Source organism: Emys orbicularis, chromosome 2 (genome assembly GCF_028017835.1).
Source record: "Emys orbicularis isolate rEmyOrb1 chromosome 2, rEmyOrb1.hap1, whole genome shotgun sequence".
NCBI classification, from domain to species: Eukaryota; Metazoa; Chordata; order Testudines; family Emydidae; genus Emys; species Emys orbicularis.
Window position 1 is genome coordinate 199187272 of NC_088684.1, and position 23949 is coordinate 199211220.

The 23949-nt window shown below is 41.3% G+C and overlaps 1 protein-coding gene across 2 annotated transcripts in view; it reads left to right on the forward strand.

The window, feature by feature from the left end:
• The window catches only part of EGFR (epidermal growth factor receptor), a 66802-nt gene that overhangs the window by 20818 nt on the left and 22035 nt on the right, over positions 1-23949 (forward strand). For both annotated transcript variants that reach the window (XM_065399481.1, XM_065399482.1), the window contains exons 8-18: positions 1198-1324; positions 1445-1518; positions 2825-2915; positions 4280-4479; positions 6167-6299; positions 7960-8059; positions 11273-11430; positions 17617-17652; positions 19760-19901; positions 21885-22007; positions 23392-23490. In XM_065399481.1, the coding sequence (XP_065255553.1) occupies positions 1198-1324; positions 1445-1518; positions 2825-2915; positions 4280-4479; positions 6167-6299; positions 7960-8059; positions 11273-11430; positions 17617-17652; positions 19760-19901; positions 21885-22007; positions 23392-23490 (1283 nt within the window). The remainder of the gene's footprint in view (positions 1-1197; positions 1325-1444; positions 1519-2824; positions 2916-4279; positions 4480-6166; positions 6300-7959; positions 8060-11272; positions 11431-17616; positions 17653-19759; positions 19902-21884; positions 22008-23391; positions 23491-23949) is intronic.

Sequence of the window (23949 nt, forward strand, 5' to 3'; positions counted from 1 at the left end):
TTTCAATTTTGTACCCACAGACTTAACAGATTTATGTGTGTATGCACATGTCATCAATACGCACAAACGTACTAGCCTGGGGGGTAAGTGAACCCTAACATTTCTGTGGGTGAGGAATGAAATTTGGGCATAGGAGGAAGGATTTCCGGCACTTGTGCCCTATAAAAGAGGTGACCCACCTCGCTAGCATGTGCTATCTATCCACGATAACTACTAACTATTAGTAGGCCATACTCATTTTCTTTTCAAACTTTAAGTTCCAAGGGGACTAGGCTGGGGCTGATTTCCCTAACTTTTTGTTCTTAGTTTTGTTTATTAGGTTTTAATTTTAAGTTTAAGTTAGTTAAGTAAACTCTAAGTTAGCTTTGACAGCTCTTAGCATTAGCTTCCTCTGCACCTCTCACTCAAGAGTTGAGAAACCTGAACCACCAGAGGCAAGGTCCTGTGTCTTTCATCATCAGGTTATCGAGAAAGGGTGTGAGTATATTAACCAAAGCTTTGTAGCATACAATACCATATTAGCATATGTATCTCTTGAATAACTGTAATACAATTGTAACTTTGTAACTCTGATTATTTTACCATTTAATTACTATTTCATTGATTTTAATAAAAAGTCTTTACGGCTATATCTGTCTCAGTGTGAGCTTCCTGTCACACTCCCGAAGGCCCTTTGTAAATTCTGTGGAGCCTGATTTGGGACAAGAACTTTTATCTTCTGATCAAACAGATTGGCGAGCCTAAAACCTGTACCATCCAAATTAATATTATTAACACACCCTAGATCAGGCTACACTGGCCCTCGGACCCTTTTCAAAAAAACTCACCTGAAAACAATCTTTTCACCCTTGCTTATAACTGTTCATTTCTCTTCCCTCTGGTTTTGGCCTTAATACTGAATTATTATTTTTTTATTTATTCAACATACAAGTCCAGAGCAGTGTAAGGGGCCTTATTGTGCATGAGTCTAAGTTCCACAATGCCTATGCACTCCTGTTTTCTCAGATTATCACCATGTCTTGCCAGCTGTGTCACCTTGGGTATTTCTGTAATTAATTTTATAGCTACAGATCTAGAGATAAAACAGCTACAATAGACTCTATCCAGAATAATGTCACATTGATGTTTATTTTCTTAAATTCATTAATTCCTAAAATCCCTAAGAAACCTGCAGCTTTTGTGCTTTCATTTTAACAGTCTGCAATGGGATTGGAATAGGTGAACTGAAAGGGATTCTCTCCATAAATGCTACAAATATTGACTCTTTCAAAAATTGTACCAAGATCAATGGGGATGTCAGCATTCTACCAGTAGCATTTCTAGGGTAAGTCATCAGCTGATTCGTGTGTGGTGGGGAAGAGGGGTCATGGTTGGTCTTTTACCAGAAGCAGCCATTAAAGTTGATGTGTTCTTTTTCAAATTGCATGATCTGTTTGATTTTTAGTGATGCCTTCACCAAAACAGAACCACTGGACCCAAAGAAACTGGATATCTTCAAAACAGTAAAAGAAATATCAGGTAGTGATATGTTTGGCTTAAAATTTTGTTTGATCTTGTAGTCCCAGAAAACATAAACAAAAGGGGAAAAGGAATAAGAACAGTTTTTGTTAAGAAACTAAATCATCTGAGTTAGTGCCGGTTTTCAGAGTAACACCTTTCAACTGCAGTCAGTGGAGTTACTCTAGATTTACACTCATGTAACTAGGGTGACCAAAAGTCACGATTTTATAGGGACAGTCCTGATTTTTGGGTCTTTTTCTTATATAGGTTCCTATTACTCCCACCCCCTTCCCGATTTTTCACATTTGCTGTCTGGTCACCCTACATGTAACTCAGATCAGAATCTGGTCTAAGGTGTATGGTTTTACCAGTCCATCCCTTTTGCTGAATTGTCAGACATATTAAAGAGCAAAACCAGAACACTTTCAGACACCCAAGAAGTATGATGAAGCAGAGGCACAGGAAATGGCGCTCACTGCTAACCCGCCTTGAAATAATGGCTGCATTTCTATTGGTGGAAAATGTTTCAAAGGTTCTTTGGGAAATTTTATTCCGTTGCTTCCATCATACCAATGGGAGTCACGAATCTGAATGCCTTTTCCTTGGATCCATGCACCGAATGCTCTCAGTGGCAGCACAGATGGCCAGCCTGGGCCTGATTTTGATCTCACACCAACAAAAACCGGGAGTACTTCTGTTGGAGTCAAAGGACTTCACACCATTATAAAAGCAGTGTAAAATCTGAACTGGACCCAGGGTCACCCCTTTTTCTCTCTTATTTTAAATATGTCCAGTTACTTTAAGTATAGTTGTCACTAAATTTAGAAAACTTTTATATAATACTGTTCCCCAAATTCTTTCCCCATTGAATGTCCAAGCAGGGGAAATCAATGTCTTTAGCAGTTAAACTCGGATGTGCTTTTCCCCACTCATTTTTTTCCATTTCCTAAACGCTTCCACTGCTAGAAAGCTCCAGTGATGGCCTCATGTTTCAATGAAATCCAGGGACACTCTACTGCAGCATTTCCTGATAAGAGCAGAAACTCCTGTGGGGTCTCAAGTGCTGCAGGATGTACAGCTCAATAACACACTAGACTTGTACAATGTTAAGCCCTCTTGGTGGCCTGAAAGTAAACTGTTTACAAAGCAGGGTTAAAAATATCTGCAGACTCCCTAAAATGTAATTCTTCATTTTGCAAGTCTCATAAAGATGCGAAGAAGATAAAAGTGCCTTCCCTAGCTCAACAGGAATTCACCATACAAATCCCATTTTCAAGCTGCTGAGGTTTTGGGTTTTTTTTTTTTTTTATTATTCCTGTTTCAGGATTTTTGTTGATTCAAGACTGGCCTGCAAATGACACAGATCTCTATGCTTTTGAAAATCTGGAGATTATACGAGGCAGAACAAAGCAACAGTAAGTAAACCATGTGCCAGAATGAGGGTGAGATAAACTGTGTTTACAGCCACCTTAAATAATAAAAGGTTTTGCAAAACTTGGGCCAAATTCTCTATTGGTGTAAATTTGTGTAGTCCTATTGAAGTCAGTGGAACTGCACCATTTTATACCAGTTTTATACCAATTTGGCCCTGTGTGTCTAAGTGACTGTGTCAAGACATTGTCCCTATTTATATCTGAGAGGAAGGATGGATTTGGGATTGGAGTGCTGGAATGGACCTTGGGAGATGTGGCTTCAATTATTGGTCCTGAGGCAGTCTTCCTCTGTGATCTTGAGCAAGTCACAAAATCTCTCTGGCTCAGATTTTTAAAGGTATTTGGGTGTTGCTCTGCTCAACATTACAACACCTAGGAGCCTAAGTCACTTTTTGAAAATTAGACGTAGGCTCCTAAGTCAGTAAGGCCTGTAACTCAGAGCAGAGCAATGCCTAAATACTCCAAAAATCTGGGCCTCTGGGCTTCAGTTCCATAGCTGTAAAATGGTGATAATATGGGCTTGTCTATACACTGCGGCAATACGCTCTACCAGACTGTGATGTCAAAAGCTCACTGATGAGCTGCACATTAATTGGTCTGGGTAAACCCTGCTGATACAGACTAAAGGTTCCCTAGTACGCTTTAACATAGTACTATTTGAAACAGTAGTGCGCATCAAAAGGGTCTACGTGGACCAATTAATGCTCAACACGTTAGTGGGCTTTAGAAATCACAGCCCCAGAGAGCACATTGCCCCACCATGTAGACAGTCCGAATATTTCATTGCTTCCACTCCTTTTCCGTCTTTTATGTAGATTGTTAGCTCTTTAGTACAGATATTTTCTCTTATTCAGTGCATGTACAGTGCCTAGCACAATGGGGCCCTGATCTCAATTGGTGCCTTTAGGCACAACTGTGATATAACTAATGAATTACAGCAGTGCCCAAAAGTCCTAATACAAATCAAGGCCATGTTGTGCTTGGTGCTACACTAACATGCCGAGTAGTATGGCAGACTCAAGTGCAAAATAATGACTTTAGCTTTACCTCCATATAGTATTAGTGCATACATGATGCAATGGGTCTGTCCTGTGTCAGAGGACTTAACTTTCAGTCCCTACAGAAAATCAGATGTGAATATAGTACCTTTACAATAGATATGGCATAAAAACATCTGTAATATCACACAAATTAAGTTTGGTGGACCAAGCAATATCTTTCCTTGTAAAACACTCAGTTTACAGTAACCCAGATGGGTCTTCGAAATTCAAAAAGAAAATGTACTCAGTAAGACCACATTTAATCTGTTTCCATCTGTTGTTCTTTTTGCCCCACACCCATTTTAGTGGTCAGTATTCTCTTGCCATTGTTAACCTAAAGATACAATCTCTGGGATTGCGCTCCCTCAAGGAAATAAGTGATGGTGATGTCGCCATTATGAAAAACAAGAACCTCTGCTATGCTGAGACAATGAACTGGAATAAACTCTTTGTGACAGAAACTCAGAAAACAAAAATCACATCCAACAGAAATCAAGACGAATGCAGTAAGTTAATACTGTCCTTTTGTCCCTCTTGGAATGCCATTGTGTGGTGCAGAAAAAGAGATTGTGACCAGTAATTTAAGCAAACCTTTCTTCCTCCTTGTATATTGCCACAAACGAAAATCTTTAAGCTGCAGTTGATGTTGTTCAACCTCCTTTTCTATCAACACAATTACTAAAATTCCAGGCATCAGTTAAAGTGATAGTCGCATCCCCCTCAACCTCAATTCAAATGTCTTGCCTGCCAAACACAATAATAACCAAGCACTCCTCTGCTCCATAGCCAGCTCCCATCAATGCCAACATATAACCAAGTACAACTCCCAGTCCCTCACAATCCTCCTCAATCACTCAGTCTTAACTCCACCCTCAGATAGATTGAGATAAGTGGCCTTTGTGTAATGGCAAAGCTCATAATGTGGTGTTTCTCAAGGAGAAAGTGTGAGGTAAGAGTTGAGGTGGTGCATTTGAATGTGATTGTGAGGAAGTGGATGTCTTCATTGTGTTTGGTTATATAGTGGAACTGAAAGGGAGTTTGTTGTGCAAGGCAGGGGGGAAATCCTGACTCCGCTGAAGTGAATGAGAGCTTTGCCACTGACTCTAATGGGGCCAGGATTTCACCTAGGGTGGCTGAGAATGCATATGGGTATGATGCTGTGAATATAGAAAGGCATGTGTGTTGCAGCTAATGTGAATGTCTGCTTCAATGGTGACCTCCTGGAGTGTTAGTTGCAATTTCTGTCCACTTGCATGGCAGAGGCAAGGAAGGTCAGACCCAGAATTTAACTTGTTGCCTGTCAAAGGCTGTGGATGATGCTGTACTAATGTAAACCTGGGAGGAGGGGAGGGCGGGGAGGGGGTTCACCCTTGAGAATATAGACTAAATTGCTTCCTCAGGCTGCCCCATCTCAGCACTCTCAAAGCCTCACCGAGATTCATGAGCTCAAAATTTTGAGGCATTAGCCATGCAGAACCTAGATTCTGGCAGTTTTGGTCCAAACTACCCTTCCCAGTCACACATTGGCAGAGGTTCGATTTATACATCCCAAATGGGGAGCAATATAAAAAGATAAAACTCTCCTCTGAACACATTCACTTGCACTGTAGGGACTGTGTGTGCGTGTGTTTGCATGATGTTGTACTCAAAAGCTGGCCTACCCAGAGGATTAAGGATTAACAATGACTGACAGCTAGGCAAGATCTGCTTTGCTATGGCTCAGCTAGTTAGAGGCTTGTTGTTTTGGAGCAGAAGAACAAGAGTTAAAGTTCGAACTCCACATGTTTGACTCATTCAGTCGGGGTCCAATTTGAGCTTCCCATTGACTTGCATGAACGTTGGATCAGGCCCTTATCATGTCTCTCTGCAGCATATTGATTTGTTTTATGTTTATGTCCATTTTAGGAGTAGATTTCTCTACAACAGATTAATCCGTATCTGGTTAATAAATAGCCACAGAGCAGCATGTGTTTTTATATTGCAAAACTAACAGTCCCATTTAATTTCAAGCTTTGGAAACTAGAGAAAAGCATGAGTGTTTCTCCTCCTGCTCTGTAATGCTGTCAGGATCCTTCAGATCTACTCTAGGTTAATTTGGAAAAATTGGCTCTCAAAAATGAGTCATTTGTGGTGCTCTAATTACTCTCTATGAAATCCCTGGCTATTGTTTGTCTTTGTCTCTGTCTCTCTCAGCTGCTGCGGAACATGTTTGTGACCCCTTATGCTCAGAAGTAGGCTGCTGGGGTCCAGGGCCATTCCATTGCTTTTCCTGTCGTCATTTCAGTCGCCAGAGGGAATGTGTGAAAAAATGCAATGTTATGCAAGGGTAAGGAGGTTTTTTGGGGGCGGGGGAAGAGGGGAAGGGTTAGTGTAGGAAGAAAAATATTCACATTACTAGGGGGAAATAAAAACCAGGAATTCTAGTAGTATCAATTTTTGTTACTTTTGCAAAAATGTTGGTTTGAATGTGGTACCTAAATACAGAAAAGGGGGGAAGAAATACCCTTCTCTAAGAATACTTAGCAGTCTGTTCCCCAGCATCAGTTGGGGGATGTACATGGATAACTCCCCTAAGACTACTGGGAGAAGACTGAAATTTCAAAGGGGCTTAAGGGAACTAAGCACCCAACTACCATTGAAAATCAAGCAGCCTACCTCCTTAGGCCCTCTTGAAAATCTCAGTCTTTAAGCATATTAGGTGAAATTTTGACCGTATTGTAACCAATGGGATTTTGATACTGACTTCACTGGGACCAGGATTTCACCCAGCCTCATTTACTTCAATGGGACAACTCAGTGGAGTTAAATTTATGCACATGCTGCAGTGATTTTGCTGGATCTTGGCCTAAACATCTTAAGGTCAAAGTCTACCCTCAGATTCCCAGGCTCCCATCTAAATTACTGGGAGCCTGGTCCAATTGAATAGTTTGTCCTTACAATTTTTACTCACTTTTATTGCCGAACTGCAGTGGAGGCATGATGAACCTAAATACACTGGCCCCAGCACACCAGGACCAGTAATTTCAGGCAGAATAATCGCATCAGCTTGTCTTATGTTTAGCAACATTTATAAGTGTCCTTGGGTCTTGAAAAGGAGCATTCTCATAATTGTTTAAACCTGTAATATATATGTTAATTTAAAGAAACAGCTAACATCAGTTACGCTGATCCCAAAACTGAAGGATTTTGAATAGTCTGCGTTTTTACAGAGCACAAAATGTTTACTCATCCATAGAACTACCAATGGACATATTTTTCCTATTTCCTTTTTACTAATTCTTTAAAGCTTGTTTAACTTTTAAAAATAATTAATATTATGACACTAATTTACAGTATGCTGGTGTCCATAATGTTTATATTTGTCTAGCAATTTGCAGTTCAGCAGCTGTTGTCTTTTCAAGTGAATTCCCTCCAGCAGATATTATGACCTACAGGGCAGATCTGGGCATTTTTTTAATCAAATGATGGGTAGATTTGGTTTAATTAATAACACAATTACTTGAAGTAGAACAGCTTTATTGCTATCAAAACCATCTGTTCTCAGCTTTCATATTTTAATGATTCATTGTGTGTTATAGGGAGGGCAAGAATCTAATTATCAGCCAATTTGTTTAATTTCCCAAGTTTTATTTAGAGGCTCAGAATCACTAGACATATTTTTGCTGATCAGCAGTGATAGAAAAAATGTTTTGGAGAATATTCTTCATCTTCATTAAAATGTAAAGACTAATTTGTAGTTTACAATCTGGATTGCCCTGTGTGGCACTTTCAGCCAAATTTTCCTTATTCTCACCTTTTCCTGTGTTATGCCCAGCAAGTTATATTGATGTGCTAGGGCTAGTCAAGACGTTCTTCCTATATCCCCTCCCATCTCATTATACTCATCCTAATATAGTCAACCTGGAAAAAGTAGTGGAAGCTCTGAAATGTAAATTTGAAGTTGACATCTTGTCAAGTATTCCTTCTATTCCTTTTTTATTTTTCAGGGAGCCAAGAGAATTTGAAAGAGAATCTGAATGTCTTCAGTGTCACCCAGAATGCCTGGTGCAAAATTCAACTGCGTACAATGCAACCTGCACAGGACCTGTAAGAGCAGTTTTGACCTAACAAACTTGTACACGTAGAGACCCTGTAACATGGTGAACATATTAAAATACTTAGATATTGAACAACCAGATCATCATAAATTATGACACTTCCCGCTATGGAGGCTAATTTTTGCTTACCTGAGGCACTGTATAAATAATAACTATGGCTAATAGTGAAATAATTCACTAACTTTTTGCCTCTGAAGACCAAAGATCAGATTTTAATCAACAGCAGATGTTTATTGGAAAATATTAAGAAAGCAGTTTTTATTTAAAACCAAACTCTACACCCCAACACAATTAAAATGAATGCATCTCTTTTAATGTAAGTGCAAAGTATGGGGTCTTTGTAAAAACAATAGTCAACTTTTCCGAAGTTACTTGAATTTTCTGAGTTTATATAAAGGCCCCTTTTATAAAAGTTAAAATACCTTGGTCTTTCCAAATATCCAATGGCAAAATCCTTCTCAGTTTTATCCTTCTCAGATTTTCAAAATATTTTGTTATTTTCTGAAGTCTCTAGCTTGGCCCGTATGGAAAACAAAGCCCCATCTTTATTTTTTTTTCCCCCCTGGTTGTAACAAATTCAGCCTTGAGGGTAAGAGTCAATGGAGAGTTGTACTTCTTTACACTCAGGGCTGAATTTAGTCCCTTAGTTTTATTTTGCAGGATATTTCAATTCCATGTAGCCATTAGCTCAGTAATATCTTTTTTAGTAAAGGGATGGGGGGAATTTTCTATTTCCTGCCAGAGTGTCACTTTTCTTCCTCCCCAGCACCTTACAGCCCCACTCTTGGAAAAACTCCTGCACCCTCCATTGCAGCCACTATCCTGACACAGGACGACTGTCCACCCTTCATCAGTCAGAAAGTCACTGTTCAATAGTGCAGGGTACTTGCTTCATTCCGTTATGGCTTAGAACAACGGTTCTCAACCTGGTGTCTTCGGCCCCCTGGGGTTCCATGAACAGGTTTGAGGGGGTCTGCCAAGCAGGGCCAGTATTAGACTTGCTGGAATCCATGGCAGAAGCTGTGCCATGGGGCCGTGGGCAATTGCCCTGCTTGCTACCCCCTAATGCCAGCCCTGGCTTTTATATGCAGAAAAATAGTTGTTGTGGCACAGGTGGGCTGTGGAATTTTTGTAACGTGTTGGGGGCGCCTCAGAAAGAAAAAGGTTGAGAACCGCTGGCTTAGAACCCTGGGCCAGATGCCCAGCTACTAAGATTGCAAGCTCCTTGGGGTAGGGGCCATCATTTTGTTGTGTGTTTGTACAGCAGGTAGTACAGTAGAGCCCCAGTCCATGAGAGGGGCTGATAGACACTACAAATAATACACCTCTACCTCAATATAACGCGGTCCTCAGGAGTCAAAAAATCTCACCATGTTATAGGTGAGACCGCGTTCTATCGGGGTAGGGAGAGGAACCGCTCCCTGCCCCAGCTCACCTCCACTCTGCCTCCGCCTCCTCCCTGAGTGCGCTGCCGCCGCTCCGCTTCTCCCTCCCTCCCTCCCTCCCTTCCAGGCTTGCCGCGCCAATCAGCTGTTTGGCCCTGCAAGCCTTGTAGAGAGAGGGGGGGAGAAGTGGAGCGGCGGCGGCATGCTCAGGAGAGGAGGCGGAGATGAGCTGGAGCGGGGAGTGGTTCCTCTGCGCCCCCCGTTACTTGCTGCGGCCCTTCCCAGGGCCCCCGCGCCCCAGCTCACTTCCGTTCCACCTCCTCCCACCAGCGCATCGCAGTTCCGCTTCTCCCCCCTCCCTCCCAGGCTTGCCACACCAATCAACTGATTGGCGCGGCAAGCCTGGGAGGGAGGAGAAGCAGAGCTGAGCGGCGTGCTCGTGGAAGGAGGAGGAGGAGGAGGAGGGGAGCGGTTCCTCTGCGCCCCCCCCACCCCTTACTTGCTGCAGCCCCCCTGCCCCAGGTCACCTCCGCTCTGCCTGCACCTCCTCTCACGAGCGCGCCGCAGCTCTGCTTCTCCTCCGTCCCAGGCTTGCCGTGCCAAACAGCTGATTGGTGTAGCAAGCCTGGGAGGGAGGGGGGAAAAGCCGAGCTGCGGTGCGCTCGTGGGAGGAGGCGGAGCAGAGGTGAGCTGGAGCGGGGGGGGCGGAGGGGGGCCGGGAAGGGCCGCAGCAAGTAATGGGCGGGCGCAGAGGAACCGCTTGCGGTAACACGAATTTGGATATAACAAGGTAAAGCGTTATATCAGGGTAGAGGTGTAATACATAAATACATCAGTGTTGCTCCACTGCAGTCAGTGCTAAGGATCTAGCCTACTACTTTCTGGAGCATACCTGGGGCTCCTATGTGGCAATGAACTAGGCCATCAAGGAAGTTTCTCTTTTAAAGTTAGAATAGTCTCTTCATGTTTGTGATTAATTGCTTACTGGCATCATAAAACTAAAAAGTTATATGCTGCTGACATACTGATTGTCATGAACACAGCTGATTCCTTCTGATTGTCATGAACACAACACTTCCAGCTTTTGCTTCAGAAAAGGCAATTTTGCCTGGGACTACTTGTTCCTCTGTTTAGAGAGTACCTAGATCATTTTGGGTCCTGCCACAATCTCAGTAAAAACAACATTATTTCAGATAATGGCCAGAGCAATTCATCTAAACTTTAGCTAAAAGCACTTCAGATTAGAAATTTGATGGGCTTTTCTATTTTCACCCAGTTTCTCTTTCTGCTTCAGAGTAGAAGAAAAAAATGTTCTCTTAGATTATACAGAGAATGAAAAAGTTTTATGAGTCAGATCCTCATCTGGTATAAATTGATATAGCTCCACTGATTTCAATAGAGTAATGGGGATTTACATTCAATGAGGATCAGGCCCTTTGATTTTAAACTTATTTGCTCTCAGAGCATCTTTATTCACAGTATTAAACCAAAAATGTAAGTTTTTATTAGGACAGAAAATAGGAAAATTACAGAATAGCAGGAATCATACCTCAGCATTGATACCCAGAGAGAGATTTATTTCATTTAACATCAGGTGCTGTATCTCACCCAGCATATTATACAAAAGGATTAAAATTTTGCAAGCATTTCATGTAGTACAATAATAGGATAATAAACTAGGATAAAACATTGAATCATGTTTAGAATTTCAAATGATCAAACATGCATTTATTTATCTTCTGAGGCTTTTCTTGCATATGCCAATATATGGCTTGGGCAAATCTATTACAGACAACAATTTCTTGCTCTTTATTCAGGGTCCGGACAACTGCATAAAGTGTGCCCACTATATAGATGGCCCTCACTGTGTTAAATCCTGCCCTGCTGGAATTCTGGGTGAAAATGATACCTTAGTCTGGAAATACGCAGATGAAAATTCAGTGTGTCAGCTCTGCCATCTGAATTGTACCCGTGGGTAAGTAAAATACTTGCTTACACAGAAGTGGAAGGAGTAAAGTATTTCTTCCTTGTGATTTTTCTTACTGTAAAGTCATCCATTTGAAAAAAATAGAAAACTAAAGAGGTTATGAATTTGCAGGTAATGTAAGCAAAGTGCTGCTGAGTTTGGAATAGGTAAAGTTCTGTAGTGCTTCAAGTCTGCAGGAAAGGCAAAAAAAGTGGAGAAAATGGTTTAGCAGACTTAAAACAAGGTTATTTTTAAAATTAGACTTTCTGGAATTTTACAAGTTTCCTATGTTATGATTCACTTTTTTCCCCACCAGTTGAATGCTTTGTCGGCTGTATTTGTCTGGAGCAATAGTGACATCTGGTGGACTGTGAGATCATTTATAAACGTGTTTCTCACAAGAGTACTAAGAATGTCCCATGCCTTTAAGATGAATGTAATAGTATGAGTGGCTGCTCATGTATCTCATTGTGACTTTGATTTTTTTGGAGCAAAACACCAACAGATTGTCTCAAGCATACACTGCATTTTAATGCTTCCCAGAGGTTCCTCTCTTTTCATATGCTAAGAACATCCGAGCTGCCATACTGAGTCAGAGTGTGGTCCATCTTGCCCAGTATCCTGTCTCCATCAGTGGCCCATACCAGAGCTTCAGGGAGAGTGTACAGAACAAGGCAATTTCACCTGGGTTGGAATTTAGGGCTTGTCTGCCCTATCAGTACAACTGTGTGACAGGGCCTGGCTGCAAACACAGTTCCATTTTGTGTTACAGCCATGGACTGTCCAAGGCACTAGCATAGTTCAGAGACACAGTGAAGTTTTCATCTATAATGGGGTCCCCTCATACACTTGCATTTGTGCGCTTACATTAGATGCACAGAAAGAGGGACGGGGTTTGAAATTTGACTCTTGTCCTGCATTGGTTTCAAGGAATGCTCTCTCATTGGTGTTTTTCCCCAAGGGGCTTTTCCTCTATAGTAGTAGAAATCTTACCTCAAATGCTCACCTAAGTTAACTAAGAGAAGATTTATACACTGCACTCCCAGGCTCAGATTGCCATTTGGCCCAAGTCTCATGTCCTCCTCATGTATTCAGCTACCTCCCTGCCAAGCCTTGAAAAACAGAGCCTGCTTTTGACAAGGCACAAACCCGTACATTCATGGAGAGAAAGAAAGGAGGAGGTTAAATAGGCTACACTATCACTTCATAGATGACTGGAAGCTGTGGAAGTAGAGAAAGAACTGACAGGGATTTGAAGGGGATTTCAATGCAAACAGTCCCCTCTGTGAGCAAGAGTCAGGCTAGCTGTAACCCTAATAATGCGAGATTTGTAGAATCGAGGATTGTGTGAGGCGAGTGGGAAAGAACTGCGTGAGAAGTTGTTGCGACCTTGTGTTAGATAAGTATGGAATGTAGACTATAGTCTAAATAGAGGTGAGAAAAATAAAATATCAGGATGACCTATGTATAAACAAAATGCAGCTGTTGCTCATTATTGTATGTAACAAAAGGTATAAATGCTTGCTGTAATTGTTTACCTGAAGAGAGACCTGTTTAGCTCTCTCCCTCCACACAATTGCTAGAGATAATAAAGTATCTGACTTGCTGCACCCAACCTGAGAGTGAGAACTCTGTTTTTCTCCGACAAAGCTAAGGGCTTGTCTACAAGGAGAAGTTAGTGCGCAGTGAGCTAGGGTGTGCAAGTAAAGTGCACTAGCTATTCCACACTAGCTCCCCATGTAACTTTCAAAATGCACTAAGTTCAGGCACACAAAGCACTCTTAATGCACAGTAACAGTGTCCACATGGGGAATTACTGTGCACTAGGTACTGTGGGCTTTTTCCCAATATAGACACGCCTGAAGCCAGTGTTTCTCAACCTTTTTGATATCGGGGATCAGCTTACTGCCTTCTTAAACTGTCAGAGAGATCTCAGGGACTGGCGCCAGTCTATGGATTGGTCATTGAGAAACACTGCCCTAAGTCACCTGGTGTGTTTCAAGTCTTCATGAAATTCAGTGCAGTGTTTTTCAGATTACGTCATATGGATTGATGATTTCCCTGTGTTTTATCATGATTGCAGACAAAGGTTGTTTGTGCTTTTCAATCATACAATGAATGTTCTTCATTGAAAAATGACACTCCAAGTAACCATTACCATTAGTTCCCATTGATAGAAACTTGGCCATAGTAAACCAGTGTCATTGTTACATGATTGCCCATGTGAAAGCATAGAGTCACAGAGCCATTCTATCATCTAGGCTGACCTCTTGTATGTCACAGGCCACCAATACCACCCAGCACCCGCACACTAAACCCAGCAACCAAAATTAGACAAAAGTATTACAGCCCACTTTAGCTGATAGCTTTAGTAGAACAATGGCTAACCATGTCTAAACAAAGCTTTTAACTGTGTGGTTCTGCTAGAAAGATAGAAAACTGAAGTCAAATGAACAATACATTGTTCAACAACAATACATCAATACAATACAAGTTGCTGAATCTGGATGTAGCTGTCAGTTCTGTAACAGCTTGTTGTGCACTGTTTATGCCTCAGCACAGAGTTTTAAGCAGTTTGAATTTCACCAGGGATGTCAACTTTTCCGCTGGCTTGAGCAGTAGAGAGGTTTAAGATGGCAGAGCCATGGAGGAGGAATGTGTAGTGGGGCAAGATTATTCTAATATCAAAAAAAGGTTCAATGTTTTCCACCATATGACATAGTAAAGCAGTGAATGAAGACTAAAATTCAAATTCATCTCTGATTTGAGTAAGATGTGGGGTAAGTTTGCAGTTGTTGTTTATTTGTATTACAGTAGCTCCTAGAGGTCCCAATTGAGACCAGGACGCAATAGCTGCCCAAATACATAGCAAGAGGCAGCCCATTCTCCAGGCTTTGGCATAAGTTCCCCATTTTGCTCTGGGTTTGTGTACTCACCAGTTCTCTCTTTCTTTATACTTGCTGTTGAGGATTTCACTTCTTTTTCAACTTTTCATAAGGCAAACAGAAAAATGCATCCATCACTTTTTCAGCCCAAATGGCTCTTTCTCTTCCACCTCCCTCTCTAATAGCTTGGGGATTTTTCTGCACTAACTCTCTCTGTCTCTCTCTCCAAGTACAGCTGAGAAAGTACACTCCATTTAAAGAGAGAGTAACTACTCCAAAGCCCTGGAATTACCCAGGTCATACTTCCAGCAACTAATGAAACACATTAACAAGATTAATCTCTCAAACATGAGTGATTTGAATTTCCCTAATTGTTTTCCCAGGATACTACAAGTAAATTTCATTCCAACTGGTGTGGTAGTGCAGTAAGAACTACAAAGAGAGAGGCAGAAGTATAATTAATCGTTCTGGGCTTCATCACTGATAGAGCCTCCCTACAAATTTATTAACCACTGACTTATATATTCTGAGATCATTCATGTTAAATATCCAGGAAGAATTTTTGCAGCCATTGCATGTGTGGGACATATTTGCCTGTCATTTAGAAGGTTAATGAAAAAGAAAGGAGAGAGGAAAGGTCTTTTAAGGCTTTAAAAAAAGCCCAATGGTTTCCCATTTCATTTATGACTGTGAGGTAACCTGTGCTGTTACAGTCTGAGTCTCCTCTGAAAGGCCATAAATCAAAACAACCTGGCTATATTACATCAAATTAGAAACAGTGGGTTCAGGAGAAAGTTGTTTAAAATCTTGATGGAACTGGGAAATAATCAGTTGTATCTGCACCGAGACAATTAATATTTATGTAAACAGATGAAAAAGTTCCAGATAGCACCAGGATAGAATTGTTTCAGGGGCTGTATGCTGCTCTAATTTTACAATAAGTGGATAGCAGAGAGAGATTTCAGAGTACACTCACCATTAGGTTCAGGCTAATATATACTTAAGATCCCCAGACAGTTTATAATACAAGGTCACATTTCTCATTTTAGTTTCTGTAAGAAGTAGAGGAAAAATAATTCAAGAATGGAAAAAAAGTGATATTTTAGATTCCATAAAACATAGCTTACTTATGTTAGGAGTCATCATAAAATTCCACTTTAAGAAAGATGGTTATATTTAGCCTTGGGTGGATATTTGTTATGTACTTTGCTTCTCCTTTGACTTGTGAAATGAATCAGAAAATCACATGGGATTTGAAAAGCACAATCTGATCCATCATTTTTCTCCCCAAGCATCTTTTAACTTTATCTTGGTACCCTTCACATTGATGGATTTTTATGGAGATCCATACTAAAGACCACAAATGAAAATCTACACCCTTTTTTCAGCCTCTAGTTTCTAATCTAATCTTTCAGACTATGGGCATTAAGGGAGCATTTCCTTTGTTGAGAATAATACATCTTCTTTTGAGACAGAAACCATCTGGAGAATTGCTCAGAATGAAGGGAGCATGGAAATTGGAATTTTGTAAAAGAAATGCCCTTGAAGAGGTTATACTGGTGGCCTGAAATAAGGTTTTATTTGCACAGCTATACCAGAAGAGGGTGTTGTACACCTTTTCCCTTCCATTCATTTAGCGGTGTTAGAGGGTGGTGGGACTAGAGCTTGCATCCTAGGCAAATATTCTAGCCAGCTGACCTAAAGGAGAAGCCCTGTGCAAAGAAAACCATAACCAGATGAAGGACATTGGCAAAGTTGCACACTCAGGCTTCAGGAACCAATGTGCAAAATACCTGAAGTGTGTTCTGGACACCAAGATGCAAATTCTTCTATGGGAGCTCAATGCACTCACTGAACCTTTCAGACTCTGAGCCCTGTTGCACTGTGTTAGCACTGAAAACACAAGGAAAGATTAGAATAACAAAGATAGATCCAAGAAAATGAGCAGTAGGCCCCCCAAGGGCCTAGAATAATTTATGGAATAAATTCTCCATCTCCACCTGCCATTTTAAAATGGCTCAGACTCATTTTTCCTACTAATGGAATTCAGAACTGCATTCCTGGCCCTGGCTTACTCCTTATCCCCTGCTTGACCTACTCTGTGTCTGCTTTGAGATGATGTATTTTCGGTAAGAGAGGGAGGCAGAAGCCCCAGACTGGACTCTTCTCCTTGCTCGGCTCCATTTTTCAGAAATGATGTGATTGTTTCTGCAGTGCTGTCCTCTCCTTGGTAGATACCACAAGGACCACAATTCCCAGGAGGCGCACACATCTTACCACTCAGCAGTACTTGAGAATGTTCTGTTTATCTCATACTCTGGCACTTCCAGTTGGAATATGCAGTCACTGTATTTTCATCTTCAAACTGTAGCTGGGGTGTTCATTATATGCTGTCTGCCAAAATGAATTTAAGGCATCTGGATGGTGGTGTGCATTTACACTAATACAGAGGGTGAAATGACTGATTCCTGGGAAGATTCTACATAATATCGTATACATAATATACATTCGAGTACAAATTTACTCAGTGTCAGCAAAACCTGATGCTAGACCCTCAATGAAAAATATCATAGATTCTTATATGGATGGTGCACCCAGTGGTAGAATAGTGCAACCAAATACCATACTATTCACTGATGAAGAGATGTGTCTGCTAGTGATATTTTTCATTAGACTAGAAGACCTGGACACTGACGTCCTTTACTGATCCATAAAACAGGTGCCCTACAGTGTGGTAAGCAGCAATGCAAGCTTTTCCTCATAGGCCCATGCCTTGTATGAAGGATCTCCCCTAGTGAAAGGTTGTTCTGTCTCCAGACGTATTCAGTCCTTGCCGCCCTGTTAACAAAAGGGCCAGCCTGTTGCAGTGAACATTTGCCCACTCAGAGCAAGATCACTAGCTTCTTTCACACAGGCCACCAAACAATTCTTTGTGATCAGTTGTTTTGTGCACCCCCAGGGTAGGGATGAACAAGTCAGTTCTTTTGAAGTTGTTGAATAAAGCAGCACTTGTAGAGACTGCAGAGGTATTGGGGGAAAAAAGAAGCTGGGGATCCGTGGTGCATGGTCCACGTTCATAGGCAGACATTCATAAATTGTCCTTTCAACTGAATATACAGCACACCTTAGCCTGTGGACCCTGATTCTGCAGCAAAGCTTTCAAAATAACACTCCCCAAAAGTTTTATAATTATTAATCAGAAAGTTAATATTCTGACAGCTTTTTAAAAAGGTAAGTTGTGAATGACAATACAGTTATTCCAGAGTAGGTGCTAGTGCTAATATATATTTGTAATTATCGTTTTTTACAGGTGCAAAGGACCAGGTCTTGAAGGCTGTCCATTGGGGTAATTATTGCATTCATCACAATTAATGATATAGTTGGGAAGAACATATCCATATTTACATTTTTGTGCTGGACACTGCATAGTAGTGCCCTGATTCAGTGAAGCATGTCCTTAACTTTAAGCATGTGAATAGTCCTGTTGAAGCCAATGAGACTACTCGAGTGCTTTAGTGCTTCGCTAGCTGAGGGCCTAGATGTATGGGACTCTTGTTGCTGTCAGTGAGAGATCTGTGTACTTCAAGTGCATGGTTTCTAAGGTAAGATCCTTTGTGAGAATCTGAAAGCAAAATTCTGTTCTTATTTTGTATTGAAAGAACTGTTTTAAAATCATCAAGACAAACAGAAAGAGTAAGTAATTCAGAGTAAGTAACTATCACCATCCAATGTGGTGCTTACCATACAGTGTCTCTTCAAAATGGTTTTAAAACTATTTGAGCAGATAGTGATATACAGAATATAAAGAGACCATTACAATGGTTCACCAATCCTAGATTAACATGAGAAAAATATTAATTTGGCTGATTAAGACCAAAGCATACTTTAGGGTCTCAATTACTTATAAAATCCTGAACAATAAAAGGCTGGAAAAAAGGAATCAAGAGATTAAATACATATATACCTCCAGAAGACAAGGTCAAAAATTTTCAAATGAAGTTTTTTTCATTGAAGAATGGCCTTTCTTTTTAATAAAAAATTTAATGCAAAACTGTTGGCTTTTTTTTTTTTCAAAATTTCACATTTTTCACCACATTTACTCTAAATTTTTATTGAAAATGTTCTTGAACCCCTGTTTTCAGTCAAAGAAAATGTTCAAAAATGGTTTCCATAAAGGTTTAATGAAAGCATTTGGAAAAAAATATAAACTTAGGTTTGCCATATTTCCACAATCAAAAAAGAGGACACTGGGGGGAGAGGGGGAGCCCTGCTCTAGCCCCGCCCCCACCCTGCCCCCCCCATCCACTCCCTCCCACTTCCCACCCCCTGACTGCCCCCCTCAGAACCTCCAACCCCCCCCCCGCTCCTTGTCCCCTGACTGCCCCCTCCTGGGACCCCTGCTCCTAACTGCCCTCCAGAACCCCACCCCCTATCTAAGCCTCCCTGCTTCTTATCCCCTGACTGCCCCCTCCTGAGAACCCCCCACCCTAACTGCCCCCCTAGGACCCTACCTGTCCCCTGACTGCCCCGACCCTTATCCACACCCTCACCCCATATTCACACCCCCGGCCCCAGACAGACCCCCCAGGACTCCCATGCCCTATCCAAGTGCTCCCCGCCCCCTGACAGGACCCCCAGAACTCCCAACCCATCCAATCCCCCTGCTCCCTGCCTGCCTCGACCCCTCTCCACACCCCTGCCCCCCTAACAGCCCCCCCAGAACTCCCGACCCATCTAACCCCCCCCCCCGCTCCCTGTCCCCTGACCGCCCCCCTTCTCCAACTCCCCAGCCCCCTTACCGTGCCGCTCGGCTTAGAGCAGGTGTCTGGCTCCGCCCTGCCCAAGCAGCGTGCTGAGGCTGTGGAGGAGGGGGGAAGCGGAGGAGGGGCTCTGGCCGCCGCTGCCAGCCCCACCGCTGCGTTCCGCACAGGTGCACAGCCCCACCCCCCCAGCGCTGTCGGGCGGCGTGGTAAGGCTGTGGAGGAGGGGGGAAGTGGAGGAGGGGCTCTGGCCGCTGCTGCCCAATGTGAGCGGCGCTCGGCCGCCCTGTCAGCCGCTTTTCGCTCTTTAAATAGCCGACCTGGGGGAAATCCCGGACATTTTTAGATTTTTAGAAATCCCCCCTGGACGGCTATTTAAAGAGCGAAAAGCTGGACATGTCCGGGGAAACCCGGACGTATGGTATCCCTATATAAACTGTTCTATTTCAAACCTGCAACTGAAGCCATTTTGAAGTTTAAAAAAAACAAACAACCAGCTCTATATAAAACCCCAAAAACACTGAATGAAAAACTTCAGACTATTGACACCCATGTTGCTTGAATGTAGGTAGATCAAAACTGATCTGAAGCCTGAAGCCTTCAATTGATCATGTTTCTAACATGGAATGCTGTATTGAAAATACACCATTTGTTATACCAAAACAGACCTCTTTCCCCTTTTTTGTCTTCTAGCTCCAAAATCCCATCCATTGCAGCTGGTGTTGTTGGAAGTATCCTTTGTTTGGTTGTGATAGCCTTGGTCATAGGCCTTTACATGCGCAGACGTCACATTGTTAGAAAGCGTACATTGCGCAGGCTGCTTCAGGAAAGGGAGGTACGTACTATAAACAGTTTCTAAATATATTGACCAACTTTATTGATGTGCCACAGAGTCTCAGAAAGAGCTGTTTTATTAGGCCCTGACCTCACCCTAATACAAACATAAAGTACAATATTATCTGGTGTTTGGATAACATGTTATCTGCAGTTCTACTCGGAAAAGTGACTATGTAAATATGACACCATATTACTTAATCTCAGATCTTATCTTGGTGGGTAAAAATTGCAATAGCTCATAGGTGAGTTAGGTGCCTAATTTCCACTGAAAGTCATTGGAAATTAGGCTGCTGAGTCACTTAGGTGCTTTTGAAAATACTACCCTGTTATGATCTGCTTACTCTAGTGACAAAAATAAGGGATTTTTTAATGGCTGTTTTTACTACTCATTACTCCTGTTAATGCTGCAGAGCCAACACAGCTCTGGGACGCTAAGCTGGATTCTGTTCTGGGGCACACATCATGAACAGAACTTTATGGGCTGAGTTTCAGTTTCAAAGCCAACGCTGCCTTCAGTTGCCCCTGTTCCATTCATGTCTTTTTTTGGAATACTATTGCTCGCTAAACTTGAGCTTAACAATAGTGAAAACAGAAGTCTTTTATTATACTATTGGCTACAGTATGTTCAGTGCAGGGAGTGATAACCTGAGAGATTACTCGTACCAACCACTCCACATGGACAACAATATCAGCCTGAATGTAGAAATCTCCCTTAAAGCCGTTGCAAGACAATGTGTTCACCATGCTGGATGAGAACTGGGCTTTCATGCTTCTTGTACTAAACTTTATACACTGCATGGTATAGACTTCATATGGGTTATAGTATTATCCTCTGGGTATTTTACATGTGAAACACCAAAATGCATTATCCAGGATCAAAACAAATCAGGTACGACTCTTCCCTTTCTCCTTCCAATTCAGTTTTAATAAGCTACTAGCAAATTGTATTCACAGTTCTACTGAACACCCTGTTTCCCTCGCTAGCTTTGCAAAATCAAGTGATAAAAGTCCTGAAGCTGCCCTACTTTTTGCTACATTACCTAGCAACCTTTTAAGAGCCTCCATATTCTACAGTTGTAATGTTATAGCACATATTGTGTTTGGTTCACATTATACATTTTGTACTCCTTAATATGAAAATCGTTAACTGAAACAGGAAAATGGCTGGCATGCAGAAAACAGATCTGTATCCAGGCTCAATGTGGGCTTCCAGTTAGGAAAGCTATTCAGGAGAAGGACACAACAAGACGGTAGTAAAAGAGGACTTTAAATATTAGGAAAGCGCCTAATTTCTCATTTGTTGTTTCCTTAGAAAAAATACTGCAACAAAATTCAAATCAAATAAATAAAATCTATTAGTCAACTTAAAACCCCCTTTTTAGCCTGGATAACTAGATAATCTTACCTTAGCATTTGCAGTAATTCCCTATACTAAGCATAGAAACTACTTCTAATACCATAGTAAATTCATCTAGTTAAGCAAGGCAAAGCTACAAAGTTTCAGGGTGACCACAGTGTAACCTTTTAAAATGTAGATAGTTAACTTCTGACTTATTTTTAGAAACAAATCTTTAATTAAACTGGTCAGCATTATGTGCATGTTTTAAGGGTATAAATTTTACATCCTAAAATGAACAATAACATCTCTCCACTTTCTTTTAAAATTTTAGTTACCATGCCAAGGTCACATTCTGCTCTCACTTATGCTACATCAGTCTGGTGTAATAATTCCATGGACTTCATTCTTGTCTCATTTATACAGGTGTAAATCTGGAGTAACTCCACTGAAGTCATGAACTCTGGAGATACTCTAGATTTTCATAGCTGTAAGTCAGAGCAGAATTTACCCCATGTATACTTCATGTGGGACAAAATTTACATTATTGCCAACAGTTTTTGCTCAGTTTCAATAGTTGTGTGCTGCTTGCCTTCCTCCTCTACAGTATATCTTTCTAAAGTCCAATTCCTTTGTACACAATAGCTCGTTGAACCTCTAACACCAAGTGGCGAGGCGCCAAACCAAGCTCTTCTGAGGATTCTAAAGGAAACAGAATTTAAAAAGGTCAAAGTTCTAGGCTCTGGAGCTTTTGGTACTGTTTATAAGGTAAGACCACCATGTTTTTCTCACCACACACACGCACACAAAGCCATCTAAACAGTGTATGCATTGGAAGCTGAAAACATAGTCATGGGGTTTTTTTGAGTTATTTTCAAATCATCTTTAGCTTGGGCCAGGTAAAGTAGATGTGTGAATGAGTGTGTGTGTGTGTGTGTGTGTGTGTGTGTGTGTGTGTGTGTGTGTGTGTGTGTGTGTGTGAGAGAGAGAGAGAGAGAGAACACACAAGAAGTTTTTCATAAGCTCTTATGAGAGCCATACAGCTGAATATGGAGCCGATGTGTCTATTTAAAAAAGTACCACTGCCAGAAATACTTTCTTTGGGATGTTAAAATATTAAGAAGAGAAATCAAAGTATGGCCAACTCAGTCTACTGTGCTAAGCAAAATTTTTATTTTTTTATTTTTATTTTTTTTATCTTCTCTTTTTATTTGTGGATCACTTTTATTGGGTCAAAAGAACCCCACAGGGTTACAGAAAAGCAACTGGAGCCTTTCTATTGTATCGTTGTGCAGAATGATTTCCCTCCCCCTCCACACTCCCATTATTCTTCCTTCTCTAGAGAGTATCTCTCTAAAAGATTTCTCAGTGAGGAAGCTTCAGGGTTGTTTTACACCATTTGGTACTGAAATGTAAAATATAGATTTACTTATCAAATTTTAAGTTTAGATACTTGGGGGCAGATTTTCAAATGTGCCTAAGAAATTTAGGAGCGCAAATCCCTTGTGTGCTTTTGAAGATTTGCCCTTTTGACCCCAAATACCCCTCTGCCTAAATGATTATGTAATGCAATAGACAATGAACAAGAAACCATTCTGACATGAATTTACTTCTCATAATATATATAAAGGATTGGATTATTGTGTAACCCTTGGAGCAGGCTGGCTGAAATTTAGTTTCACGTGAGAAAACCCTGATTCCCATCATTCAGCAGCTTATAAATTAGAAGTGACACAATAATCAACACAGTGAAAAACGAGTTCAGCAAAGACTAGTAATGTCCAGTTGTGTCCAACTTGCGTGTACAATTGCCGTGATTGTTAGCACTAATTGGTGCACACATATTGCCATTTATGCATCTTCTGGGCTCATTGCACATGTGACTCAAGGTAATTGCACATGCATGTTTTTGAAAATCAGGCCCAAGAGATTGAGACAGATGTCACTCCATTAACAGGAGTCTACCCAGAGAGAGTGACTGCTATATACCTCCTTTGCTGCCTGCTTAGCCTCCCCTAATTGTTGCTTAGAATGTTTCAGTCTGGTCTGAAAACATCATACATATAAATGTAAAAACATGCATTTGCAATTACCTCAGCAATAGTGAATCACTGGGTTAAGGACCTAGGTAACCTTTCTTCTTCTTTTATAGGGGCTCTGGATTCCGGAAGGAGAGAAGGTTAAAATTCCTGTTGCTATTAAGGAATTGAGAGAGGCTACCTCCCCAAAAGCCAACAAGGAAATACTTGATGTGAGTTTTCATCTTTATTTGGTACTATTAAATCTTTGCTGATGGTTGTCTTAATGGGAGGAAAAACGAGAGGAAGATTGTTCCCAGAATACCTGTAGCATTGATGACATTGATGACATTTGCTTTGCATTTATATCGAGTGCACAAGGCATCTTTAGCCTTGAAGGACTGATTTTCAAATCAGGGTTTCCTATTGCCAGATATAGTGAGCTGGTGTGGAGAAAAGACCAAGATAATTGTATACAAATACTTGAAGGGTGTATACATGTAGGTAAATGGTGAGAAGTTGCAGAGCTCTCTAACCCTGCTCCCACTGAACTCAGTAGGAGACCCATCTGCTCTTATTGTAGTCAGTGGGGGGTTTACCATTGACTTCTATGGGGCAGAGTTAGACCAAAAGCAGAGCGCTTTTTGAAAATCCTACCTTGGAATGGTACAAGCAATAATGACATGAAATTT